This window comes from Rhinatrema bivittatum, chromosome 17, assembly GCF_901001135.1.
Source record: "Rhinatrema bivittatum chromosome 17, aRhiBiv1.1, whole genome shotgun sequence".
NCBI classification, from domain to species: Eukaryota; Metazoa; Chordata; class Amphibia; order Gymnophiona; family Rhinatrematidae; genus Rhinatrema; species Rhinatrema bivittatum.
The window spans coordinates 54,525,299-54,536,459 of record NC_042631.1 but is presented as its reverse complement, the minus strand read 5'-3'; the positions used below and the strand labels follow the sequence as shown (position 1 = coordinate 54,536,459).

At 42.5% G+C, this 11,161-nt stretch overlaps 1 protein-coding gene across 1 annotated transcript; it reads left to right on the top strand.

Moving 5' to 3' along the window:
- Positions 1-6,733: 6,733 nt before the first annotated feature.
- Positions 6,734-10,792, top strand: LOC115079413. Its single transcript, XM_029582983.1, has 2 exons — positions 6,734-7,684; positions 9,492-10,792. The coding sequence occupies exons 1-2, from the start codon at positions 6,785-6,787 to the stop codon at positions 9,498-9,500; spliced, it is 909 nt and encodes a 302-aa protein (XP_029438843.1). The 5' UTR covers positions 6,734-6,784; the 3' UTR covers positions 9,501-10,792.
- The last annotated feature ends 369 nt before the right edge of the window (positions 10,793-11,161 follow it).

Below are 11,161 nucleotides of genomic sequence, written 5' to 3'. Positions count from 1 at the left end.
CAGATGAAGGGGGATGTACGAGCTTATGTTTCCTCCTGTCCTAAGTGTGCTCAGCAGAAGCCGTTGCCGGGTCGACCTTGGGGCCTCCTCCAGCCCCTTCCACCCCCTCAAGAGCCATGGACCCACATTTCCACGGACTTTGTAGTCGACTTGCCTACTTCTGGGGGGAACCAGGTCATCTGGGTCGTTGTCGACCGTTTTTCTAAGATGGTCCACTTTATGCCCTTACCCAAATTGCCTTCTGCTCCCGAATTGGTGGACCTCTTCACCTCGCATATTTTTCGGCTCCACGGTCTTCCTCTTCACATCACTTCTGACCGAGGACATCAGTTCACGGCTAAATTCTGGAACGCGCTTTGTAAGAAGTTCGGCATCCAATTGGACTTTACCACTGCTTTCCATCCACAGGGGAATGGTCAGGCAGAATGGGTCAATAGAGGACTAAAATTATTCTTACGTCTTTTTGTGAACCATCATCAGGATGATTGGGGCAGTCTTCTCCCCTGGGCCGAATTCTCACATAATTCTCATGTACATTCTGCCACTGGACAATCTCCTTTTCAAATTGTTTTTGGTAAACAACCTCGCCCTCCACTACCTCTATCACTTACGGTAGCTTCACCTGCAGCTCAACTTTCGGCTCAACGCCTACATGAACTTTGGGTAACCACCAACGCTCGCCTTCACAGGGCAGCCGAGGCCGCAAAACGGATGTCAGACAAGCATCGCCGTCCCGCTCCGCAATTTCTTACGGGAGATCGGGTTTGGCTTTCCACCCGTCATCTGCGTCTCCGGGTTCCATCCATGCGACTGGCTCCCAGATACATCTGTCAGAAAATATCTTAATATTTTGTGCTTTATTGATAATTACTTATATTTAGTGAAGTCAGTAATCAATTAGCCATAAAGAAACATGTTAGCATTTAATACCCATAAGCCTTTACTTTTAAAAGCCATGACATTGGTCATGGCTGTGCTGAAAAAGCTTCAGCACATAGCTTTCACCTTTCCCCTACTTAAAACCTCAAGATTTCACCTTTGTCCCACTTTCAGACTTTGAGAGTACAGTTGTTTACCACTTTCTCTTATCTCAAGTAAGAAAGCACCTGCATTTTATGACATTGAGCATCCTAACGCAGGTGTCATGATTGACCACCCTAAAAACAGATGGCCAATAAATTAAGCGTGACAGAAGGGAGTGAAAAAGATTTTCTCTTAGAACTACAAAAGAAATCCAATTAAAAATCAAAAATGGGCGAAGCTATAAACAGAATAAAATATAGATGTGTTGATGGAAGTGTAACAGCGACCCTGGATCAAAGGGTCTTAAGTGTATAAAACAGTGGCAGTTTGAGGGAGAGGGAGAGGTGCTACTTAGACTTTCTTCGCACGTGATTGAGAGAGACACAAGCGGGGTGCTTCAGAAAATTGGTAAATATAATTTTTTATTCAAGTATATGAGAACCTTTAAATTGCTATTGTTTCTACATTGGCAGATGTATTAGAAATGTATTAATTTCTAAAAAGATGACATTAATAGACATTTATCTGATATTAATAATTTCAATCACTTTTTTAATGGTTCTTGCATTGATTGTAGGATATACTCTGGTAAAGTTAAGATTTGAACATAAAAGTGATTCTTAGTCATTTAGAGATATTTATTCATGCCTTTCTGTATCTGTGAAATAAAGAAAATATTTTTACAATAAACTGACTGGTTTATTTATGCATGATGTGCTGCAAGAATTAAAGGTTAATAAAAAATTTCTGTGGTAGATTCGAACACACCTCTGAAAGTAAACTTTTTGTCTCAAGGCAGAAAGGGTAGGGAAATAGAAGTGGAAGTGGGATATTTTATCCAGGCAGGATTCCCTGGTTTTAAATTCTGCTAAGGGTAGAAGCCTCAATACTTCCATTCAAAATTTACCACATGGCGCCCAACGTGGTTTAAATCTCCTGTAGAATTAAACATTATTTTCCAGTCTTTGTACTTCTGCCTTTTGCAGCAGTTTTTATAATTGGTTGCAATGGCTGACCCTTATAGAATTAGAGCTTCTCAAGAAGCAACGTTCCGTAAGTGGGTTGAAGCCAATCATATCAGGGAAAATCAGTCCTTTGTCCTGCATTTACAAGTGGCCAGTGACTCGTCACCGTGCTTTCATGTTGACATTTGTCGTTTAAAAGCTCTTACTGCACAGGGCAGACACCAGGGGCTAAATAGAAGAGCGGAAGAGGATTTTGTTCCTTTTGCTCTCCCTGATTGTCAGATGTCTTTTTCACTTGGTAAATGCTTATTTGTAGAGAATCCGGTAATTCCGGTTTCTGAAAAAAGAGGGGGCTTGGCGTTCACTGAACCGCGTCCGCCTCTTGATGCTATTTTGTCCTTTGATGCCCCGCCTGTGGATCAAATTCCGGCAGGGAAAAAGAATGCGTTTTACAATGCCCTATTGCACTGCTTTCAAACGCTCAGAGATCATTACGGACAAACCTCGTTTTCTTTGGGGACGCCTGGAGAATTCGGGACCCGTAGTGAGATTGATCGAAAAGCAGATAGAGTAAGGCGGGCTTTGGGGACGCTTCCAGCTGATGTTAATCTGATACCTGAACATCTGGCCACTAGACTAGTCGCGCTTGAAGCTGTCACTGGTGCCTGTAATTCTCGTACCAGACATTATATTATTTCTACTCTGATGCCACAGAATTTGGTTCCTCCCCCCTCATTCTGCGATAGCTGGGGCAGTTATTACGGGTGGACTTATCGTTCGATATTTGGGAAACCGTTAATCACAAATCTCGGTGAAGTGCTGCGTCATATTTTGCAAAAGTTTGGTATTTCAGCTGCATATTCTCTTGGCATGCTGGTTACTATGAGTAATTTTGATCAAGTATGGGAGATTTTAAAAGACGTCATGCCTGATACCTCTATTCGTATTGATCTTAGTAATCGTTTAAGTGCATTGGCCCCGGCAGATCGACATGAGCAGTTCCCATTCATTATCCAGCAAGTCTTCGAGGCGGCTGGTCGTCCATTAATCCCTTCTAAGCCACTTAAACAGGCTCAGCCAGGGTCTGACAGACCCAGGGAAAGGGGCAGAGAGATCCAGCGCACTCAGCCTGAGAAAACTTCAAGACGGGTGAGTTTTCATTTCAGGGATCCTTCTTCCCAGGATAGAAATCAGAGGGTCTATAGGGGGTTTGGGAATTCTAGACAGGATTATACACCCCCCCCTCCACGAAATCCCTCTAATACTGGGTGGGTTCCCCGCTATCCTGTGAGGGATAATCGTGGGACCCCTCCTGCCCGCTTTCCAGCTCCTGAGAAACCTCCAGCGGTGTCCGGAGCTGTAACTAAGGCGGACCGCCCTCCCCCTTCTTCTCACAAAAAGCCTGTGAAGCGAGCCACTTTCCATGGCAATGCTGGCTCCGCGTCTAAACCCCCTGTGGATCCAGAATAAGGAGCAGGGTGATCTATTTGTGGGCATGATGGACTCAGGTACTACAATTAATATCCTGACTAGAGAATGGGATACAATTCAATATTTAAATGAAAATGTCACAATTACTATGTTTGCAGGGAAGCATTCTCAAGCTCCCTTAGCGACTGTAGAAATCTTTTCCCCTTACTTCAAAGGGTCCCGTACCATAAAAGTGGCATGTTTATTTGATGAGGAGGATCCTTTTGCAATTTATTTCACACAGGCTGCTGTGCCTGTTTTGCCTTCTATGATGTTGGAGGACCCCCTTTATGGCTTTGAGGCTGTAAAAGCTTCAATTTCTCCTCAGCTCAAATCCATCATTGGAGAGGCTGAGCTGCAGAATTTGTTTACTGAATGGCTTAAGTTAGGGCTCGTTCAGCTCTATCATACCCACACTGGTTTAGTGCAGACCCCTAAGCCGATAGAGATAGTTTTAAATAAGCCTTTCAGTCCTCAAAAAACAGTATCCTGTCCATAAGAAATTCTACAATGATTTAAATATTATTATTTCTCAGAAACTTACTCAGGGTGTTTTAATTGAGGAATATTCTGAATTTAATTCACCCCTCCTTCCTGTGCCCAAACCAAATGGGAGTACTCGTATGGTCATTGACTATAGGGTACTTAACGCCTCTTCTGAGACAGTTGCGGCTCAGACTTTGAATCCTGCATCTACAATTGATAATTTGCCACGACCTAGGTGGAAAGCCACCTTGGATTTAGCTAATGGGTTTTGGAGTATTCCGATTAGCACTTCCCCTGTCACTGCATTCACATTCAGGGGTAAGCAGTATCAGTATACCAGGCTCCCTCAGGGTTTTAAAAATTCCCCTGTTTTATTTTCTGCTGCCGTTGAGGAACTCCTTCAGCGACATAACATTGATAATGCTGTTCCTTATGTTGATGATATATATATCTGGCTTCTGATAAGCTGGATGTGCTTTGGGATTCTGTAGTTAAACTAATACAGGTACTGGGTGAGGAAGGCTTTGTAGTTAATTTTGCCAAAGCCAGAATTGGTTTTGAGGAAGTTAAGTTTCTGGGATTTTTAATCGGGGTGGCAGGTGCTAGCCTTGCCCCCACCCTCCAAGAAAAGATTATATCCTTCCCGGTGCCTAAGACATCTCGCCAATTGCAAGTAATCATGGGGACACTTAATTTTGCACGTAAAACTGTGCCTAGTTTTGCCTCATTAGCAGCCCCCTTGTATGATTTGCTTAAAGGAGATGCCGTTGTGGCACGTGATTGGACTGCTGTTCATTCTGAATGTTTGAGAGCGCTGCAAGAGGCTGTCAAAGTTTCAGCCCCTTTGGCGCACCGTAAATCATCTAAAGATTTAGATGTCACGTTGCAGGTTTCTGACTCTCATTTCTTGGCTACAATCAGTAACCATGCTGAATCTCAGCCCATATGTTATATTACACATACTTTCTCTCAGCCTGAGAGGAAATTTAATATTGTGGAGCGTACACTGACGGCTGTCAGATATTGCCTGTCTAAAGTCTCTGCTCTTGCTCAGGGTAAGATTATTCATTGTTATACTGGGATTCCCCAGTTACAGGCTGTCACTCGCCATTCCCTCCCAGAGAGTAGGGCTCTCTCCACACGCTGGGTGCAATGGCGTGCTGATCAATATAGAGACGATGTGCAATTCCATTATCAGAATGGTTTGGCTGATTCTGACATTATTTTAACTTGTGAGGATCTTTGCTTAACTACTGAGACGGATAGGCTCCTTCCTCCTATTTATCAGAAGGTTCAATTGGTAATTTTTACTGATGGTTCTGCCACACCCTCGGGTGACTATCTTACTGCATTTTTTGCTGGTGCGGCTAATGTTATTTTAACTCCTAATAAAAGGGGTCAGTGGAAAGTCTTTGCCACACATACATGGCGATTAGGTGATATGAGTTCACAGCAGGCGGAGCTGATTGCCTTTCAAAAGGCTTTGTCACATATTGAGCAAACGCCCAATTTGGATCCTGAAAGATCCGTTATGGTTTGTTCTGATTCTACATATGTGGTGTCTGGGTTTAATTCACATATGAAAGTGTGGGAAAACAGTGACTTTTTAGATGTTACAGGCAAGCCTATTGCACACAGAGCTCGCTGGAGATTAATTTTTTCTATTTCACAGAAACTTACTGTGCAGGTGCTTGTCTTGCATGTGCCTGCTCACCAGACCGTGGGCTGGTACTCTCGTTACAATTCTTTGGCAGATGAAGCAGCTAAATTGGCTGCCTCTCAGCAAGAGATAACTGTAAGGGCACGTCTTGCTAGGCATGGCTCCTTACATTTGAATGCGGCTACTTTGTGCCAGCATTCAGATGGGGTTTTGACTAGAAGTCAGGCAAAGAAAATGGTCAGTGACTGTTTGGATTGTCAGCGCACAAATCCCAAACGGACTGGACACCCTTATGTTGAGGGGATACTTCCACGGGGAATTAGACCAGGGCAGGTGGTCTATATGGATCATGTTGGTCCCCTTACTTCTTCCCGTGGTTACAGACATATTTTGGTTGTACTTGATTCCTTTACTGGCTTTGTGTTTCTATTTGCACAGAAACGCATTACTGCTATTGTGACTGTTAACCGTCTGGCTATTGTATTTGGTATTTTGCCTTTTCAGTTTCTTTGCACAGACGGCGGTCCAGCCTTTAAAAATGCTGAGGTTGAGACCTTTTGTGCTGATCATAGCGTTACTCATCGATTCTCCTACCCACATCGTCCAGAATCTAATGGAATGGTTGAAAGGATTAATGGTGAGGTTAAGCGTAGTCTGCAAATTTTTGCATTGCAATCTAACCCCAGTAATTGGTACCTTCATCTTCCGGAGATCCAAATCCGGATTAATAGTACCATCACTGCCAATCATGAAGCTCCCGCTATGTCTCTCTTTGGGTTCTCTATGCTTGAAAATATGGCCTCCTCAGAAGCTATGGTTACTTCTGACAAGGCCTCTCGGAGTCCAAATCCATTTCGGATTGGTTCCGTAGTTTTGAGCAAAACGCATGTTCGTGGCTCTTTAGAACCATACTGGTCTAATCCCTTTATTGTTACAGAATTTCTAGGTGACTCGGGACTGTTGCTTTCTGACTCTGAGGATCCAAAGAATAGGAAAGTTGTGTCCATTAGAGATGTCAAGTTGGTATCCGAGACATTGGGGTTTTCCGGTACCAGAGCCTCGGTTCAACCCCCAGCCTCTGCTGCATCCGCAGTTTCCGCTGATGCCAATGGGTCAGGAAGATCTACCGCTGCCCAGCGCTCCCACTGCTCCAGCAATTGATGTCATTCTCAGCGGTGACATGGCTGTGCCTACCCCGGAGCAGGAAGATCAGGTCGTTCTCAGTGTAGCTTGTCCCGCATCTGAGCGTCCTCCATGTTTCACTCGCTTTCAGCAGAAGCTTTTGCTTGCATGCTGTATGGTTTGTTCCCCAATCAGTACCTTTTTGCATGCTGTGTTTCTTTTTTACAGACCTTATTGTAAGTATGTTATTGCTTGCTGGGTGCTTTTAATTATTGCATCTCCTATCTCACTATTTTATCTCTTATCTAATACCCAGCTGCATTCCACCTTTTCTCCCGCAGCTTCACAGGAGCTCCGTTATTCACACTCACATGTCAGTAAGCGCTCACCTTCTGAGCCTTTGTCTCTTCTGGCAGTGCCTTTGCCTTCTGGTGTTATTCTTGTTCCATACCATGGCTGGCTGGTGCAAGATCCTGTTTTATTGCATATTGATGTTCCTTTCAGGTTTTACACTCACCAGGTTTGGCAAGGCATCTCTCCGGAGTCCCTGCCTGCGGGTCTAGAGTCCAGACTTGTTGCTCTGTTTCTGCAGCTGGAGCGTTCCTCCCTGCAGCTTTCTTCCATCACTTCGGAATCTCCTCTTGATGGCTTCCGTGCAGAGTTCTGTTCGATTAGATATCAGAACTTGTTCCTGGGTTTCAGAGCAGTGAGTGTCAATCTTACTGGGATCCTTGAAACTCCATCCTGGAAACTGCAGCACTGCTCTCAACCACATATTGGTGCTTCTGAACAGTTCCAGCGGCTGTTTGCCCTTCGTCCTTGTTTTCATAATGGATCTTGTGCCTGCATCAATCCCCTTTCGAAGGTGCCTCTGGGGGACTCCTTGTCTGGCTCTAATTATGAATTTTCAGGTTTGATTAAAGGTCTCATTTTCTCCTGGATGGACATCTTTCCTGAGGTAACTCTTTCTTACGCTAATTATTCCACATGGGGGGGAGAGGATACAGGATTCCCCCTTCCAATGATTAAGGACTCTCTGTCTTATGTTTGTAGACTACCTTATGAAATTCTGTTTTTAAATAGTACACATTATCATGTCTTTTGTGATGACTTGCCTGTCTCTTTTACACATTGGCGTGGAATTTCTTTTTATAATTTATCTTTGTGGAATAATGCGTGTGGGAATAATCCATTCTTTTGTACCCGTTCCTCGTCCACCCAGACAAATTGCTTTTGTTGCCCTAGTTGGCAATATCAGGTTAATCTTTGTAATAAAAGGTTTTCTAATAGGGTATGGGGACCCTTCTTTACTCAGGAGGCTAATTTTTTTCAAAATGCACCTGTGCTAGGCCGGTCTTTGACCGCTGCCTGTATCAGGGGTTTAGCTGAGGGGTTAAATGACACTGAGGTTACTTCTGTGTTAGATTTAATTGTACAGACAAAATGGCTGAATGACTCATTTCCCTTGCCCGCTTGGGTGATGAGAACAGCCAACAGAAAGCGCAGGAATGCTTTGAAACAGGAGGTTCAAAATACATTCCTTAATCTTAATGATAGAATTAAAACTGCTATAAAAGGTATTCAATCCAATGAATATCAGCTAAGAGCAGGTATTTTTCAATTAAGGGATTACTTAGCTCAAACCTTACAGTTAGGGATTGATGCCATATCCACAACTGATGAGAAAATACAGGTTCTAGCAAGAATAGAACAGCTTACTCACTTTATTGATGGTCTTACTTCCCCAAAACCCAAATGGGGAGACCTTCAATTAGGAAAAATATTAGAGGAAATAAACCTCACAGCTGAGCAAATTCAGTATGCCCATGTTGAGGCTTCACAAGTTATTTTGCAGGTCAGCAAACATGAAATGGGAAAAGAACCATGGGCAACCTTAGGTTCAACCCTAGTACAAGGGGTCAGACGTATCTTTCTCCCAATCACTACTCAGGTCTATAAACGTTGCTGGGAAATCCAGAACTTTGGTCAGTTCTTGGAAAGCTCAAATGGAAGCAACACCTGGATTAAAACAATTAAAATCTTTGAACCAACCCACTTGTGTATTAATAATGCTGGTTATCACTGGATCATAGCACAAGGTTGTCACAAAGTTCCTGTAACTGTGTGTAATTCCCTGGTGCAGGTCTCTAATACTTGCCTCACACTAGAGGGAGAAGCTGATTGTCCTCTAGAACCGAATCCCGGTCCTCTAGTAGAAGTTTTTTTGAAATTACCCAATGGATCTTATATCCTTCGGTCAAACAAAGCACAGTGTGGGTTTCAACCGGGAATATTGTATTTAGTTACTGCACTATCTGTCATTAAGTGTGGACCGTGGGAATTTTTTCCTACACTTAGTGCCCGGTTAACTGAAACAATAAAGTACATGGAATTTAAAACCAGTACAATTCACTGAGTTAAAAATGTTATTGACTCATGTTTTAAATGTAAATGTATTATTAAGAAATTTGTCTTCACTTTGGTTAATGTCAGAGGATGAGTTTTTACAGCATCTGAGAATGATAGAACTAACAGCTAGTGAATGGGAGCTGATCCTAGACGAGCTACTGAAGCCAGAGGTATTTTCAAATGCCCTGGGTCGTGCTTTTTCTGGATTAGTGGGTGGAATAGCTAAAACAGCTGTTGGTGTAGTTAAAACCATAATGGAAGGGGCAGGTGGACTCCTTCATGACTTAGGGATCAATTTATTCCCATTAATCCTGGGAATCATAGTAATAATTGGTGTTCTTTTCTTCTGTCTTAAGAGAAATTAGAACGAAGAGCAGCGAACCAGAAATGGCAGGTGTAAACTCAAAGATACATATTCCAGCTAATCCTAGGAAGAATGCGATGATTGTCTGCCTGGGACCTGATCTCATAAATGAGTATGCTGATTATGGAAGCTGGATGTATTCAGAAAACAATCCTGATACATGTGCACCTTATTATCTGCATAAAAACTGTGATATTTTATTTAAGTTCCCACAATATTCCTATTGCTGGACTTGGCCAAGAAGACTGGCATCTGTTCGTGAAGCACTACGAAGAACCTCGAGTGCTCACATTTGCCAATGTGCTCCCTGGGAACTTGTGCCCTGCTACTTCAATATCTACTCTTTGGCAGAATATCAATTAGGATATGGACATGGCCTATCAAATGCCAATCCTGTTGCTTCAGATGGAAATTCAAGAGCCTCCAGCCCGGGGTTAAGCTCGAATTGGTTTCCAGTACCTAGTCCACCGTCTTTTGTGACGGATGAAGAATTAGATCCAATACACCTTGCTCCGGCTAATTCTCTAACAGACGAAGGACAAGACTTTATGCTTTGGCTGAATGCAGCTCTCTCCTCTGAGGATGATCAATCAGTCATTCTCCAACATCAGCAACCAAATCCTACTCAAGATTCTGCTCCGACTAGACCAGCAGTGGAAGGCGAGCAAACAGATTCCAATATCTATAATTAGTCAGACTGACTTCACAGATATCTGAAACGTCTGATCCGGCTGGATCTACTGAGAACTGTGAATAACTGTCTATTATTGACTGGACTGGTATGTGTCTTATTCAAAATGCACCTTGCCATTTCAGGATCGTAGCTCGTCAATTGGTAAGTATAATAGGCATTTAATGCCCACAGATCCCTACACATGATGGAATCAGTGATGACACATCACAGATTTCTGACCCATAAAGATTATTTTAATTATGAACCCTCATCTTATTTGACTGGATGAGTAGCTTCAAATTTAAAATTTACATTCCCTGGGTATGAATGTTCTCTATTTCCCATAAGGAAATATTGAGAAACTCTTTATATCTGGTTATTATTAGAAACTAACTCAGATTTGTCAACTCATATCTCTTTATATTCAATTTGGTAATGTAACCAATTTTTATTACACTTGTATTATTACATTTGATTTTCACTTGTATCTATGCAATGTTGAGCACTGACACAACTTATTATATGTAGTTTATTGTGTGATTATTTTCCCCCAGGCTTATTAGTGCCTTACTGATTTATATGTACCTAGCTATGTCTAGTATTTGTTTTACTGACTCCATGGGGGGGGTGTCAGAAAATATCTTAATATTTTGTGCTTTATTGATAATTACTTATATTTAGTGAAGTCAGTAATCAATTAGCCATAAAGAAACATGTTAGCATTTAATACCCATAAGCCTTTACTTTTAAAAGCCATGACATTGGTCATGGCTGTGCTGAAAAAGCTTCAGCACATAGCTTTCACCTTTCCCCTACTTAAAACCTCAAGATTTCACCTTTGTCCCACTTTCAGACTTTGAGAGTACAGTTGTTTACCACTTTCTCTTATCTCAAGTAAGAAAGCACCTGCATTTTATGACATTGAGCATCCTAACGCAGGTGTCATGATTGACCACCCTAAAAACAGATGGCCAGCCAATTAAGTGTGA

Excerpts from the sequence above, each read along its gene's own strand:
- LOC115079413 (XM_029582983.1), top strand. The coding sequence starts at position 6,785 with ATGGCTGTGCCTACCCCGGAGCAGGAAGATCAGGTCGTTCTCAGTGTA.